Source organism: Conger conger, chromosome 8, assembly GCF_963514075.1.
Source record: "Conger conger chromosome 8, fConCon1.1, whole genome shotgun sequence".
Classification (NCBI taxonomy): Eukaryota; Metazoa; Chordata; class Actinopteri; order Anguilliformes; family Congridae; genus Conger; species Conger conger.
The window spans coordinates 53,362,954-53,380,463 of record NC_083767.1 but is presented as its reverse complement, the minus strand read 5'-3'; the positions used below and the strand labels follow the sequence as shown (position 1 = coordinate 53,380,463).

The 17,510-nt window shown below is 43.8% G+C and overlaps 1 protein-coding gene across 1 annotated transcript in view; it reads left to right on the top strand.

The window, feature by feature from the left end:
- The window catches only part of nrip2 (nuclear receptor interacting protein 2), a 20,345-nt gene extending 3,085 nt beyond the window's left edge, over nucleotides 1–17,260 (top strand). Inside the window, exons 2-6 of the mRNA XM_061252552.1 lie at nucleotides 7,641–8,015; nucleotides 12,487–12,569; nucleotides 13,147–13,289; nucleotides 14,736–14,788; nucleotides 16,182–17,260. Of these exons, the coding sequence (XP_061108536.1) occupies nucleotides 7,641–8,015; nucleotides 12,487–12,569; nucleotides 13,147–13,289; nucleotides 14,736–14,788; nucleotides 16,182–16,304 (777 nt within the window). The 3' untranslated portion in view covers nucleotides 16,305–17,260. The remainder of the gene's footprint in view (nucleotides 1–7,640; nucleotides 8,016–12,486; nucleotides 12,570–13,146; nucleotides 13,290–14,735; nucleotides 14,789–16,181) is intronic.
- Nucleotides 17,261–17,510: the final 250 nt, after the last annotated feature.

The window sequence follows — 17,510 nt, the reverse complement described above, 5'->3', positions numbered from 1 at the left end:
CCTGACTGCTCTCCAAGAAAGCTCCTCAATGACTCCCAGTGTGGTCTGCTGTGTGCAGTGCGATTATACCGTGCATTTACAGCGTTCACTTTCCTCTGCACCAGGCTGCACAGCTAACAGCAAGTGACAACAGCTGCTCAACCACACTTTGTAACGACAATAATTTCCTCCTGATCCATCCCCATTCCGCTCACTTTTTCTTTCTCTCTCACTCAGTGCAGGATAAGACTCTGGCCTTGACTGCTTTATTGTCACTGCTCACAGCTTGTAAAGGCTGCTAGCAAAAGGGAGCATCCATCTTGTCAGAGTTGCTGATGTTGTGGATGTGTTGCGGATGTGGATGTTTTTCCTCAAATCAAATTAAATGATTTATATATCCAGGTATAATATGAGCTCGGTTCTTGGCAGGGCAGATCCAGCTGCTCAGTGTGGGGAGTGTAAAAGTGTCCTCTGGACTGTTTAAGTGGCCTTTTCCAAGTTTAACAGAGCACAGGAGATAGTGCCCCTAATCTAAACGATACATGACTCATACGGGTAAAAATATGAGGTCAAAGAAACAGAGACTGGCTAGCACTTTGTCTTAATTCTGACAGAGGTGTTAAGCTGATATACACACCTTCTAAAGGTCCAACATCTCATTTCCCCTTTTATCACCATTTCTCTAGTTTGGCTTGTTTTTGTCCGTGTCTGTGACTCCCCTCTGCACAGGGAGCTCTTGTAGCTGTGTCTGCATGCCCAGAGCATACAGAGCAGAAAACTGTAGCGCTGGAATCCTGTGTGGAGTAGAGTCAAAATGTCACACTTACAGCATAGTGCACTGAACATACACTCAGTGAGCACTTTATTAGGTAGACCTGTACACCTGCTTGTTAATGCAATCAGCCAATCATGTGGCAACAACTGAATGCATAAATGTGATCTAAGTGGCTTTGACTGTGGAATGGTGGTTGATGCCAGACAGGATATGCTTTATATATGATATAGCACACTAATGTCTCTTTGTTACACAGGAAACACACGCACATACACAAGTACACACACACACACACGCACTCACACAGTTTTCACATTTTACACTCATCCAATTATACAACTGGGTACTTGCCTGCTAGCAGGTAGCAGGTGTTCCCCAGATGCTCCCGGGGGAAGGAACATCCAGGGACCCTGTCAGATGATGCTCTGTGCATGGTGCAGGGTGATGAGACGCTGTGAGTGGAACTACTAAAATGCTAAAGATGCTAAAAATAAAGGAGTTAAAAAAGGGAAGAAAGGTAAATGGCCTGGCTCTGCTGGACGTGCCAGCGTACCACGCTGCTCTCTCCTGCCTCCGCTGGATGTGCCAGCGTACCACGCTGCTCTCTTCATCCACACCCTGGGATGGCTAAGAAAAGCTCCAGACAGAGCACAGCATGTTGTCTTAGTCAGCTGGACCACCACTGGGTCCAGTGGTGTTCTAGAATCATCTGGGATCCAATCAGACAGTCGGGAGGGTGGTGCAAAAACGAGAATGACGAAGAACCTGACTGCTCACAAACATTTTCCGGCTTGAGCACAAAGCAGCATAATCAAAACTTCTGAAATTGACATTATGACCAAAAACAAGCTTTCCTACATACCTGTTTTTCAGGGTCCACTGGGTCCAGTAGTGGTCTATTGCATTACTGTACATTACATTACGATCGGTTAGTAGGTTATTTCATGAAGATGGACTTGCAAAAACAGAGAACGTCAGTGTTAGTCAGAGGAATACAAAAGTATTGCATAAAATATAATAAAATATTATGTAAAAATGTAATCAAGAAGACACAGACGCAGACATCCCTTATAATAATCCATGTGTAATGTAATCTAATGATATAATAATGGCGTCTGATAACCAGCCAACATGGCAGTTACTCTTTCCTCTGAGGGGAGGGAGGAGAGGTCAGGACACAGAGCAGAGACCAGGGAGGGTGATTGCCATGACAGAAGATTACATTAGACCAGGCAAGACTACACAGGACCAGATGGGTCCAGCATAATGGACCTCAGTGTGTTTGATGTTTCCACTTAAAGCTGGATCACCACCGACCAACAGCATGTGGTTCTGACACCCAGTCTGGGACACACTGAGTCTGTACTGTCCAATTTAGAGCCAAGGGTCCAATGGTACAATCCCAATAATATAATAGGGGAGTGCTAAAAGGTTATTTTAAGCAATATATTTTCAAAGTTTATTCAGTAAAAAACAGAAATACATGAATATACCTATGATTATGAAATACCAGTAATACAAATGAAGGACAAACAGTATATACTGTGCATATTACAGTGATTTAATTGACTGTTATATTGTGGTTTGTGGTTGTTGAGTTGTTTGAGAGCAGGAAATGTTGTTGTATTTTAGCAGAGTAAGACAAATTATATAGAGTAGGTGTAGATTATTGTCATTGTTGCAAACTGAAGTGATTAGACAGCTGATAGTGGGGTGCCATCTGCCAGTGAAAACAGGTATGAAGGAGAGCTTGGTTTTGGTAATAATGACAATTTCACAGTTGTGATTCTGCTGCCCTGTGTTTAAACTGTTATTTTGCACAATCTTCTCAACTGTCTGACCGAATGCCAGATTTCCTGTCATTGCCATAATTTATGGGTCGCCATGTAGAGAATGATCAAACTCAAAGGGGGAACGGGACAAATAGAGGCATTAGCGTTTCCCAGCTACTGGCTCCTGTCCATGTGCTGTGGCTGAGTTCTGCATATTTTATGATGGTCACCTTCCCTGAAGGACATTTTCAAAGGCCTAGCCACATGAATATAAAAAAAATCTGCTGGGGCCTACAGGGCATGAATCTAAAACAGATAAAACAACCATGCTAGGTGACCCAGCGCAATGCCTAGCCTCAGCAATCTCTGTACACTGCTGGCAACTCGGGGGAGACTGAAGGCAGACGGAGACAGAGGATTTCTGCGTCTTCTTCCTCCTCTCCACATGGGGGTCAAGCTTTGTGAGCCACTCAACAGCTGAACAAAATCTCCTCCGCTAGCAGAACTCAGAAGCCTAGTTTTTAACTCATGCTAGGACTTGTGTCTGTCCATGTGACAAGTCACGGCATGCGTCCTCTGAGGTATATGGATGGATAAACACGTCCACCGCATTTGATATTAAAATAAGTGTATGAATGAATATTTATATGACTGCTGGCCAACAGCCCAATTAAGCAGACTCTGCGTGGGACACACAGTTTCCATACGGTGCCCACACTAAATCACAGACTCTGCTTGGGAACACAGTTTCCATATGGTGGCCTCACTATAACACAGACTTGATTGAAATTGGCAGCAGCTGGCTGGCTACCTTTTGACCACAGAGAAGCAGTAATGTTCATGGCCGTCAGAATCAATTTGCTACGGCTCAGTCACTCCTGGGTGGCAGGGAAGAGATATACAAGTAATGATTAAAAGTGGCCTAAGCAGGTTTTTCTATTAGTGGGGGAAGCAGCCCAACCTGTTGCTTGTTCTAACTGTTTGACCCTCTCCGTACCTGCTCCCTTTCATGTCTTGCTAATATTCTTGCTCACAATCTTTCTCTCACTATTCCTTCCCTTCCCACATCCTGTGTTCAGCCTCTCCTGTCCTGCCATTTGACTAATTCAGGTTATCTCGATCTTTATATTCAGCAGAGACCTGAGTTAAGGCCTCAGTCATATCCTTAACAAATCCAATAAAAGTTTTCTAAACCTCGAATTAAGATCAACAAATCCACAGTCATATGATGACATTTATCCTGCATCAGCACAGTATGCCAGTATACACCAGTGTACCATAATATTACAGTAATATTAATACTCTACGATACTAAACTATAATATACTACACTATACTATACTGTTATTCTATACTATACTCTATTGATCTGTTAATCAGTCAATAATTTGAATGCTTGAAGGTAATCACAAAGTCCCAAGAGATAAATGATAAGTTGATAATTCACTAGGCATCCCAATCCATCAACTTCCATCTTCCCCATTATCTTACTGTGATTATCTTCCTCTGTTTATTCCCAGACCAAGGAGGTTTAATTATTAATGCAGGGGCAGTGTTACACATTTCCTGATTAAGCAAATGACACCACTAATGTAAGCGAAGAGAAAATGAATCACCTCCATTCTCATTTCCCTGAAGCACCACACAGGGCTCCATTTCATGACAAACGCAGAGCCGCAGTCACAGAGAACAGACAGGCGGCATTGGGGAATTTAAATCAGGTTTTCACCAAAGGCTTGGGCAGGAGAGTTGGCCTATGTGCCTCAGGATCACTCCGCTCTGTCATACACTCAGGAATATCAGAGGTGGGCTGTGAGGGTGTGCGATTGTGTGGTATCCATAGAATGCACTGGAAGAACGGTTGTTGTGACGTATGGGTCTGAGAGACTTGAGTGATTGCTCCTGGGAGGGGGAGCATTAGAGTTGTGTGTCAGAGGTAGATGACCCGTTACTATGTCTGTCACAGTCAGGGTGTTGCTCTCTTTCTCTCTCTCTCTCTCTCTCTCCCTCCCTCTATTTTCTTCATGGTTCACAGTGCAAATATTGCTGCAGCCTGCGTGATACGGCACAGGGAGGGAGGAAGAATGACTGCTGACTGTGAGGAGGGGTTGGTGTGTGTGTGTGTGTGTGTGTGTGAGCGAGTGTGTGTGAGAGAGTGTGTGTGTGTGTGTGTGTGTTTGTGAGAGAGAGAGCGTGTGTGTGCGTGTGTGTATGCGTGTGTGCGTGCGTGCATGCAGAGATGTGTTGCAGATGTGTTGCAGAGGCAGAGATATCAATCAGAGTGTTGATGTAGATGTCACTCTCAGTATTGCAGGGGAGGGCAATTACACGCTGAGGGCAGGGGGGATGGAGAAGGGGCAGTGAGGCATGGCAGGGCATGCAGAGGTGTTATTAAACCAGCACAGGGCACTGAACTCTCTCTCTCTCTCTCACACACACACATACACTCTCTCTCCCTCTTTCTCTCAATCTCTCTCTCCCTCTCTCTCACACATTATCTCGCTCCCTCTCCCTCCCTCTCTTTCCCCCTCTCGCTCTCACACTCTCTCACTGTCTCTTTCTCTTGCTTTATTTCCCTGCTCAATTTCCTCCTCCTTTCATTATATCAGTTCGTATTCAGAGGGATTATTTATGCTACCCTGGTGCCTTGATACAATATAAAAATGGGTAACAACATCCTAATGGCTTCAAGATATTGTGCATCAAAACAGCAGCATGACATTTAATTTGCTGCCTTATTTGCAGATGACGTCCCCCTCTCCATCATATCCCTCTCACTACTCCCTGACACTCTCAGAGGCTCAGACGGGCTGGGTGGAGACTTTAACTGCTGCAACGGCTTCCCACTTTTGAGAACGTTCACCCTGTCTCTGAAAAAACAGAGATATCCAGCGTAGCTCTTTTTCACCCCGTCCAAATTCGTCACAGACGATGGACCTGAGCCACGGACATTTATAGTACCCTGGCCTTCCCTGCCCAGCTGAGTCCATCACACAGACACGCCAACCCCCTTCCTGGCCCCATCCATACTGCAAATAACCCACGGCTATTTGTACTGAATGCATCATACAATGTGTGTGCACAGGAAACATGACTCATAGGACCCCACAGGGTCTGTTTCATCTTGTCCACCAGGATAAGGGTACATGTACGCCTTTTGCCTGAAGGGGAAACATATGCAACATGGTGGAGACTGCTTTGTACTAAGGTCTTTGTATTCAGACCCGTACACATCAATAATTTCCCAAAAGGCACAGGAAAGAAAAGCATGATTCTTTTTCTTTTGTCACTTGTGTCTCTTCAATTTGGGATGCCTAACTATATATACAGTATATATTGCTATAACCTCTGCTATTGATTTGTGAGAGCACGGGCAACCACAGGCTCTCCTCCAGAGCGCACCAGCCCACTGAAAGCCTCCCATCCCTGGGCTACCCTCCATGAGCCCCGGGCCCTTACCAATATGCTACACTAGTGCCTAGCGTGAGGAGGTGGCATCCAGTGATGGCTGTGGTTAGCCATTATTATTCCATCTGAGTTTCAACTTCAACTTTCAGCAGTCTTTGTATCGCCTGCTACCCAGGTCCTAAGGGTTGGAGAAGATGAGCTTTTGAATGAGTCCCATTACCATTATCCTCATATAGGTGCTACAGAGAAAATTAATTCCAGAGCATGATTGTCTTTCGGAGATAGGCCACCTGAAGGGCGGAATTTTAGTCACAAAATTGCCCGGCTTTTTCTCTCGTGAGTGTGATGGCAGAGCGGAGATAGCGGCGGAGCTTTCGAAGATGAGCAAATCGGATAGAGAGCGAGGATAATGGGGATGACTGTGTCCCATCATGCACCTCTCACGGTGAAAGCAGGAATGCTCCAGACAGCAGAAGGTAGGAAAGCAGCATTATGGGAGTAATGAGGATGCCATCCAGGCACTGCATATAAATGAAGCAGTGCATATGGCTTTTTGGGAAGAACAGGAGGATCAGGGGAACAGTACAAGGTTCCGGTTTTTTATTAGTCTGACACAACTCTGATCTGTCTTCACATTCTAAGTTCATTGGAAGTTCTAGTTCAAGTCATACATAATTTATAGATTAAAATATTCATGGAGCATATGGATGGCGTGCATTTGTTAACATTTCCAGAGGACATCGCCTGATGTAAGGTGTTCACAGGTGCGTAGAGGAGGGCTGTTGGAGGGTTTGATCTGATCTATAAATAGCCAGGCCTGTGGGTGCATCTGTGTGCTGCGATGGTTGGGTGGAGAAGGCTGGTGGACCATGGCGAGTGAGGAGGGGGGACACAAAACCCGTTCCTGACTCATCCTCTCAGAGAGCTCCTGTCATTACCTGAGCTCCTCAACTTTTCCACCAACACCAGTCTCTGCAGTATAAGGTGCCTAGTATGGAGCTTTTATAACATGAATTCTGCCCATACGCACATTAGTTTTAGCTGGAATATCCACACTGGAAAAATCCAAAATAAAATCATGAAAACAGCCAGTTCTCCTTTAAAAAACATGACTATACATAACAGTCTGTTGTCATCATGTCCCCTGCAGAACTGCAGCATTCTGGCAATTCGTCATGGCCTCCAAACTGAAATCTCCCCATGGCTTTATTGATGTTCTTCACTTTGTTTGTGTGGCCTGACCTTGTTTCTCCATGACTCGACGCACATTCACTCCTCTTTGAAATGATTTACAGACCCTGCTCACCTGACACCTTTCAGCCAAACATTGATATCACATTAAATCATAGGTCAATAAATATCTGTTCTGTATAGTTTAAACATTATGTCTTCTAAATATACAGCTCCAATACCTGGGAATTTTATCACACTTATTCAGTCAATATTCTGTGTGCAAGAATCAGTGTGCTTCCTGGTAATCTGTTCTTCTCTGGCAACTGGCAGTTAACTAGGGCTTACACTAGGGCTATACGCATGACACAAACACTGTTGAATCGAGTGCATAGTCCAGCCACAAACCCCCTAATCCCGGTAACAGCGGTGAATGTGTATTATGAGTAACATTTGTAATGAAACAGTGGATATCACGGCGTTTGTCTGAGCGAGCCGTCGTTCCCCCGCCCCTCCTCCTCCTCCTCCTTCCACAGCAGCCACACAGCATCGTGCAGCGGCGCCTCCTGGAGGGCAACATCACGCGGCTGCGCGGGGAGACCTGCGACGCCGCCACCAGGGTGCGCTCTCCCCTGGCGGACAGCAAGGAGGGCGGGGAGGCGGAGGAGAAGAGCGAGAGCACGGCCGAGGACTCCACGGAGGAGAGGGAGTCCCCGGAGGAGAGCGAGAGGAGCCTGAAGTCTGAGGAGGAGGAGGAGGAGGAGGAGGAGGAAGAGGAAGGGAAGAGGACGAGTGCCGAGGAGAAAGGCGTGGCGGGGAAGGGGTCGGAGGGGAAGCAGCCGGAGGACAGACTGGGAGTGGACGAGACCGACAGAGCCCTGACCCTGACGGCCTTGGTGGTACGATGCAAGGTACTTTACCCCCAAGCTCCCTGATACCCACATTATTAACACATAATGTAAACACATAGTGTCCATCCACCAACCCATTCCCCCGTTCTTTTAGTTTAGAGACCTCGCATCTCCAAAACCTCTGACTTTGAAAAGTATAATAATTAAGGCTGGAAATGTTGAATTTTTCTCATGCTAGCTGGTGGTGTCCATATCTTCTCTTCTGCATTCACGTGCGCTAAACTACGGCGTGTTCAATTTAATCAGAAAATGGCACAGGTTTTTGCTGTAGCTCAACACTACGACACCTCATTGGACTTATTAACAGTTTTTGAATGTAGTTAAGTAGAATCAGGTGTGTTAGTGCACCCACATTGGCCCTTTTTGAATAAGACTGAACACCCCTCATTAAGAGAGTGTGAATGCACAACAGAAGATAATCTTTCTGTAGACAAAAAAACAAAACACATGAACAAAGGCTTGAAGGACTTTCTACATAATGTGTTGTTTTGGCTACACCCCCCTGCCCCCACTCACACCTTCAACCCACCCCACCCACCATACACCCACACACTGCCATTCTTCTTCTCTAGTTAGTTATGTCCTAAAATGAGAGAAGAAAGTGGTGAGAAGAATAAATAAAGGGAGGACACCGTTTGGCCCATAATGACTCACTGCTTTCCTGTACCCTGCAAAATCCGTTCTGCTCAGATCACATCAGGTTTAATGGTTAGCGTTATTCGGCTCCCAAAGAACACTCACCCACGCACCCACCGGTTCACTGACCTCTCTTTTTGCCTCTAACACTCTTTGCAGGGTGCAGAGAAGATAGAACAGCTGTACTGTGATTCATTCGGTTGTGTGAAACTTGTCAAAACCTGTTTAATTTGCTTATAAATGGTCCAGGAGCATTCATGTGTCCACTAAAAACTCAGTATGACAAGTATCTACTGCCCTAATGAAGCCTAATTGAATCTGTGTATTGAAATGAGAATTAAAGCCCTTCATAAGTACATCATTGGTGTTTAAATGTATCTGGCATGTGCTATCAGTAACCTTGTTGCGTGTTGTAAAGTCAGTGGTGTTGCATAAGGATGAGAAAAGCTGCAGAGGGGCCTGTATTATCCAGAGGCAGGTAACAAGAGCCAGTCTAGAGCAGGGGTGTCAAACTGAATTCCCAAGGTGCCGCAGTGTCTGCAGGTTTTTGTGCTTTCCTTTCAATCAGCCGCCAATTAAGGCCAATTAAGGCCTTGAGAACAAGGCGAGTGGATACTTTAACCAATCAATGACTTGAATGAACCCAGAACACCCCAAAAACCAGCAGACACTATGGCCCTCCAGGACTGGAGTTTGACACCTGTGGTCTAGAGCATTCAGACATTCAACAATAAAGGTCATATACTCCATAGCTCCAGGTTCAGTCAACTGTTAGGTCCACATGTTCACTCCTGACTGTGCAGCAATGAATGTGGTGTCTCAGACCCGCATGCACAACACACTCCAGCTCTGCTCTGTGCAAAGGCACAGCCACATGTCTGCATGAACTGCAATAACACAGTTCTGCCCACCGTAAACCTGGAGGGCGCCATCTCACAGCAACACGGAACCACTCAGTCACTCTCAGCACTTCACAGAACCATAATACCCCATTACTAAACAAATCACACTGCAATTAAAGTAAATTGGAACCAAATGAGTCATGTAATTACTTTGTGATTAATCATGCATGCTTAAAAACAAGAGCAGTAAAGCAAACAAAAATATGCGAAAGGCTAATGCTGTCTGGACATCGTTAAAATACGTTGCAGTTATGTTATTCAAATGTTTAAATAATGGATAATTATGAAGTTCACACACCAGTATGATGGCTGTTTTCTCAGCTGTCAAGCTAGGACATGTTAGCAGAATGCAGCTTTTGGGTAACGATAAGTGAAAGAAACTCCATATGGCATGTGGGATGTCAGCATCTAGGCAGGAATTTTAATCCACCAGTTTGAATTTCCATTGAACTGACAGAATCTAATTGGAAGCTGTGAAGGACACCTCTGAGCCAGGCAGAGGTGCTGGGGGAGGTGTTAAACACAGAGGAGATGCCACATTAGTACCTACAGAATCATACTTCTCTTCAAACACATATGGGGTGATGTATTGAGAAAGTAAGAGAAGTGGCGAAATATTCTGTCCTACAAAACACCCTGTCCGGCAGGAGCCTCTTCCCGCACTGTTGAGAGAAGCCACGGTCCACTGTGAAACAGCAGCTCTGCGGGATGAGGGATAAGTGGTTGCAGAATCACCCAGGGACGACACGTTATCAGGAGGACGGTGTTGTTCAAATCTTATCTCACAACAGCGACTCCTCTGGTAGATCAACATCCTGCAGTCGACCTGTTCTAATGGAATCTATGGTCCTCCTTCAACATACAACTTGTCAGTCAGTTGAGCTGGTGGATAGCTATGGATAGTTAAGTTTGGTCACTTTTGCTTTGTTGTTTGTTTATTTGTTGTTTAAAAAAATAAAAAAATAAAAAATAGGCCCTGGTCCTTATCTTTGTTGTACAGGTAGCAATTGAAATTGTACTTCCCTCTAGGGTCTTTCAGCGCACTTAGCCCTGGTTATGGGTATGCACTTTGTTGTACGTCGCTCTGGATAAGAGCGTCTGCCAAATGGCAATAATGTAATATAATGGCTCAGCAGAATGAAGCAAAAATGACTTAGTGACACATTATTTGGAAGAGGCACGCTATTTGATTCTCTACTAGATCTAATAGGCACACTGAACTCACACTGATTCTCCTGAACAGATAGTGGCAGCAGTGAGGTGTGCCAACCAATGATATTTGGTGACCCGAATAAGGAGGGGAGAAAAACTAATATTTATTTGAATCAGTGTTTATTTTGAATGCAAGGGATACATATTCAATCATAGATGGATGTTGTCTGGTATCAAAGTAATAAACCAATTGGTCAGATGGTGGGGGGCATATTACGTCAGTTTTCCTACTATACACATGAACCATGTGGTGTAAATGTAAACAATATTGGTCCATCACCAGTAATATCTGCTGAAAGGATCATCCACAGTACAGAACAGGAAATAACCTTCTAGTCTCTTTAGTTTCATGGAAAACAAAGCAATCATCTTACCTTTGAATTCTGGTTTACTCCAGTTTACCAAATATTCTCTCTTGCTCCCTTAACTTGCGCTCATTGACGCTGGGGGATTCTCAGTGAGATCCAGATGTGAGTTTGCAATTGCGATCACAGTGTCCTTCCAGTCCATATAAGGCCAGTGAGTGAGTCCTTGCTTTTTCCAGCTTAAATGGAGTCTAAAAAAAAACAAAGTATTTCAATACAAGGACATATTTCATTGGAGTCAGTATGTTCTATTGCTTGCATTACACAATACTAAACTAAATAAACTTGGTTACAAAAAGCTGCTGCAGAGGGCTTTTGGCAAGGTTTGTTAAATCAACTCCATGTTTGTTTGGGAAAAGGTCTATCTACATTCATTGCTTTCTACATTGCTTGGTTAACTGATACATAATCATCCAGTTTTAATGTTGAAAATTTTTGACATTCAATATTTTGCCCTGCAAATCTGGTAACTAAAAGCATTTTTACTGCAGAATAGAAAGAAGAGAGTTGTTTGTGTGCTAGGTACAGTAAAATGCTCCAGTACAGGACTCCAGTTATTCAGTGCAGGCCCGGTGAAACACAGATTAACTCTTATACATTTTTGGAGAATCTTGATGAATAGTTCTGAGCATTTATTAAATATTATGTTCAGCTTTCTGAGCACAGCATGTGTACAAAGCTTGGCAGATATGTAACTGTGTTGCTTCCATTTAATTACATCCAAAAAGCTATTTTCATGGTGTTCAGACACGGCCCAGTGGTCCACTCTTCCGGATGAATGTCTGAGTTTAATTTTACATTCTGTACATATACTTCCCTCATGAAAAAGTAATGTACTCTATGTTACTTTGTGCAAATATACAGCGTGTATTGGTGCATGCATCAATTATTAACACTTATGTATAATGTAACCGTAAACATGTACCATGAAATGCATTTGAACCTTAGTTACATACATTATTAATTGTATTATTCTATATATACACCACAATTTGTATATCAGTGGAAATAGTATTTTGATATATTAGAAATACATTCCATATATTTATGCTTTTCATATTCATTTACAGAGCTACCGAATATTTATATTTTAAAAACAGGTTTCAAGTCTCCTTAGTATTAAACACCTCTTTATTAATTAGTATTTTTGTAACTCAATAAATTATTATAGGTTTCAGGGCAAGTAAGCAGTTTTTGGCCCTGAAATATGCAAAGATTAACCTATCATAAGCCATTTCAGTACAGCTGCCTTTGCCCATCCTTCAGCTAACCATTGTTGGTTGTTCCATGTATAAGCATATCAGTTGGTGCATCAAAGCCTTTTCTGTTTTTGTGCGTGTGTGTTTTTTTCCATAGTGCTGTGAAGCAGAAGTGAAGGCCTCTATCAACACTGGCTGCCAACATAACAGCATTTCCTCTTCCTGCTGCAGGAGACTCGGGTGAGAATCCCACAGCCACACACATAGTAAACTCCGCTCCTAATCCAAAAACACTTCCTGCTGCAGGACTCAGGGGGCTTGGGTGAGAATCCTTCAGCCAATAACACGACACTCACAGCCACACACATAGTAAACTCCACTCCTAATCCAAAAATACTTCCTGCTGCAGGACTCGGGGGGGTTTGGGTGAGAATCCCTCAGCCAATAACATGACACTCACAAAGTAAACTCCACTCTTAATTCCATAAACACTTAAAATTGGATGCTGCACACATGCTGCTTTAGATCCAGTTTTTGTTATCTTGAGCCTTGCACCGGGTGTCAGTTGATAAAGTCAATGAATGAATATTCCTTCCCGTGCGTGCATCAGAACATACTGTATTTGTGCCTCTCAAAGTGTGTGAGCCATTCTGCGCCTGAGCCTTCCTGTGACTGTGCACATGTGTGTCTGTGCCTTTCAATGTCTGTATTGCCTTTGTCTGTCCGTGCCTCTCTGCCGGTGTCTTTGCCGTGTGTTTCTCTGTTCCGGCCGGTCTGGGTGCGTGCAGTACAGTGCATTGCTCTGTTTGATTGGCAGGCTGGTGCCCGCTCCAGAAGGGCAAGCTTATGAGCAGACAGTGGGTCACCGCCCGGTCGGGAGCACCAGGCTGCCCCGCACGGTGGAGGGCTTGCAGCTGCAGCTGGGCAGGGAGAGGACGCAGTGCTCGGCCTGTGTTGTGGGTAAGGGGGCACAAGCAGCACTGCGGGTGGAGAGGGTGGCTCTCAGGCCACGCGCTCCAGAGACAAGGAGCTTCATTAGCTGATAACAAACAAGAATGCTAATAGCAGTCACCAGGCAATTATATGCCTTCAGTTGCATGCATGAGATTTACAGTATTTTTCATTGACTTGTAGTCCATGGGTGGCCGCCCTGTCATGAGGAGGATTTAATTCAGCTGGTTCTGTGACATCCCTACCCTCCACCTGAGCTCCCATGATTACCTCATCACGTTCATTCACCTGGTTGACACACACATTTAAAAAACAAAATCAGGGATATTTAAATTGGTTGTCTGACCTAGCAGAAAAAACTTTTAGATATTTTTATGTTGCAGTGAAAATATTTGCAAAAATAGAATTTCTTTTTATTTAATGTCTAGGTTTCAGCATAGTAGAATACTATATGCTTGAAATCAAGACCAGAGATTCATACCCCCTACAGTGGACAAAAATTAATTGGTGGGTCTAAGGTTAAAAATAAGTCATTGATGAATATCTTGCGGTTATATTAATGACCTGAGAGGACGTATCATTAGTAGCCTTGTTAACCAGCTGTGGTTCAGGCCTGCATGGTATAGCTAACTACACACACATCTGCAGACAGCTGTGGCCTCCACTAAGATGAGTATGACCAAATAACGGCGGCTTGTAGCGTAGTGGTTAAGGTACATGACTGGGAGCCACAACGTCAGTGGTTCGAATCCCGGTCAAGCCGCAATAAATGATCCGCACAGCCATTGGGCCCTTGAGCAAGGCCCTTAACCCCACATTGCTCCCCGGGCGCTGCACTGTGGCTGCCCACTGCTCCTAAGTAACTAGGATGGGTCAAATGCAGAGGACAAATTAACCCATGGGGTTCAATAAAGTATATCTTATCTTATCTTATAACTGCAGGGGGGAATCATTGCTTGTTGTACAGTTGTCCCTTAGCTAATGAGTAAAGCACCCACTGTGTGCTGATTGAGTGGGTGAATCCACTGGCATGCTGTCTCAGTTCAGAGCAGGGTTGTCATCACGTTATCTGGCCTGGCACACAGCTGGAGGCCCAATCTATGGCACCAGCAGGGAAATGTCGACTGCATTTTGGGTTTAATGGACAGATGTTGGCCGTTGAGTTTGCTCTTTAAAGAGGAGTGTCCCTGGCTCCAACAGTCTGTGATCAGCATTCCGCCTGCGTTTGACCTTTACAGGAGTATCTCAGAAACAAAATATATAATCAAACAAAATCAAGCAGCTTCATACACCCCAGGCATGATGTGAGTACACTTGAGTGGCTGTTTAGCACCATTAAAAATTCCATTAGTGTAAGTCAGACATGGATATTATACTGCTGATGATAAGTAAATCACACACAGTGTTCTCCGTGGGTCAGACATTTATCGCTGTTTTCTTTCTGTTCTCCCCCAGAAGACGAAGTGTTTGAGTTAACTCTTGGCCTCCATACACTGCTGGAACTCAAAGTAAGCCTTTCATATGAATTTGTGAAATTAATATTCCTATTCCTGATGTGCTCCTGAATGCATTTTAAAGTGCACTGTGTCCACTTTAGACTAAGTGAGCAAATAATAGGCAAAGAACATTCACACTAATGGCGGTGATTTCAACACTTAGGAACAGAGCAATTTTAATCACAGTACATGTTAAGAAGTGCTATTTAAATATTACTTAAAAACTAGCTACATGCTACATACCTACAGAATAGTTTCGCCCATCGTTCGAGGAAAATACAATTAAGAAAAACCATGGCAATAAATAATTCAAACAACCTGAGATCTATGTGCAAGACCTTAATCATAACATTCACCGAATAAACCTAACAATATAGTAGCACAATCAAATTGAAGACAAATGTGTAATTGAATGCAAGAGAAATATGAGAGAAATATAGAAAGATATGGCCAGGCTGACTACTGACAGGAATGCCAAAAGAGTGGAAAATCAGATACAGGTTCTTTCTAGTGCAGGTAGGTAATCGTTTCTTACTATAAATGTACTTTAATTACTTCATAATAATAAGAATTTTAGGGGGGCTTTAGTTATTGAAGTTGTTGAAGTTCATTTTCTTCAATTTATTTCTGCATGGTTCATTAGGTTCATTTCCTAGGAATTCCCATGGGGAATTAACTTTCAGTGATAGTCATAATATGGGTCTTTCATTTTCAGAGACACTTCAAATTGAATAAGGTCTTATCGCTGAAGGTCTAATTTGCATTTAGACATTGAGAGCTGGAAACATAAACCAAACCACTCTGGTGACCTGGAAGTAAAACCCTACCTGTAGAATCCGAAGGAAAGGTCAACCATACTCTCCGGTAGCGACATACTGTATGGCCACAGTTATCATAACGGTGAACTTTCATGAGCAGTTCCGGCTACAGAAGCAGATGCTGTTGCTCATGGTCCAATCTCCGTGGAATCCCTCGGAACATCGCATGGTGACAGTTTTGGGTCGATGACCATTTGAACAGAAAAGAGGCTTTGAGCTGCTGCTTGCAGAAAAAGATAAGAAATACACAGTGGGTGTCCAGATTGATTGATCCCCTGAATGGATCGATGTTAACTGAGCCAGCCGTACTGTCTCACGTAAATCTCATTTGCCTGCTGCCCCAGGGGATGGAAGTTTTTTTAGTCTTTGAAAACAAGAAATGAAAAAAGCACTGGTCCAGTATTGATGATAGGATTACACGACAAAGGTTTCTGTGTAATCTCAGAATGTTCTTGTCTGACAGTGGTGTGGTTATGGTCAGAAGCTGGTTTGAGTGTATTGAGCATGTGGTGATTGTTTTGATGTTGAGGGGGGTATGGGGGGGTCTCTGCTGTGTGCTGATGCCTGTACGCTATACCCCGTTTCAGTGTTGTGTGGACCTCAGTAGCCGAGTTCTGAGGCTCGCTGCTTCAGGAGAGGAGCTGCCGTTCCTGGACATGCAGACCGAGGTCCAGTTTCACCATGACAACAACAAAAACACCACCATGTGACCCCCTGTCGCACACTCTCTATTTCTCTGTCGCTGGTGGCACTGCCCCCCCCCCCACTTCCTGTCTCACATGGCCAGCTTGGTGGCGGTCATCACTTTCTCTTCACGTGACACAAACATGTTTGTTTCGCTAAGATTATTTATGCTATTTTCATGTTTCTTAAATTTCTTCTCGTCTGTCTTTTTCCTGTATTAAACACGTTTCTATTGGTGGATGTGATGGAGAGGTCAAGCGAGGAACATTTTCTATGTGTCAATCTTTACAAATGTGTATTTAAATGAAGAGAGCTCACTACTAGTATTTTCTAAAAAGGTCTTTACTCAATCTGTTCGTATGCACGATAAAAATGTTGATGCCTCATAGCAGTCACACTCCTCTCTGTCTGTATCTGCCTGTGTTTCTCATGTCTGTGTCCTACACTCTCAAAAAGGTATGAAAAGTGGCTAAAAAGGTACTAAAGCTTGTCGTTGGGGTGGTACCCCATAACCCCATAACGTATACCCCTTGCCATTGGACTAATAATAGATTTGTTTTTGTTTGTAAAAGGTAGTTATTTCTACAAAAATGGCAGTATTCTGGGAAATGTGTTCCTTAAAGAACAAATGTACCTCCACTGTTTTTTCAAAAGTTTAAGAGATGTGCGGTGTGGCAAGGCTTTGTACCACTAGCAGGTGAAGGAAAGGATGGAAATATTACATGGTCTGTCCAAATAAGAGCAGAAATCAGAACATCAGCTTGATGATATCTAGTGTTTAATATCTCAGATTAAATAGGGGGCCTGTGTGTAGGTCTTTAGTATTTGTGTCAGACTGTACAGTAAACAAACACAACATTCCACATCCTGTCACCAGTGCAAAAGAGCAGGTTCTGCATGCTTTTTAAGGTTTGGGTGTCTGTTTGTATGTGTGTGTGTGTGTGTGTGTGTGTGTGTGTGTGTAAGTGTGTGTGTGTGTGTGTAGCTGTTATTTCTTTTTTCTCTCGCCATTGTTCCATGCCAGAAGAAGTAATATACGGCTGCTCTGTGAAATTTCCAATCATGGTTACAAATGTCACTATATGGACCTTAGCTGCCTTCAAACATCTCCTCCAGGGCACATCAAGCACTCTGCTCTGAGGCTCCATGCTGTCCCTAGGCCCTACTATATGAGTAAATAAATAAACCACTTTTTTCGTCTGGGACGCATGCCTATAAATGTCACTTGGCCT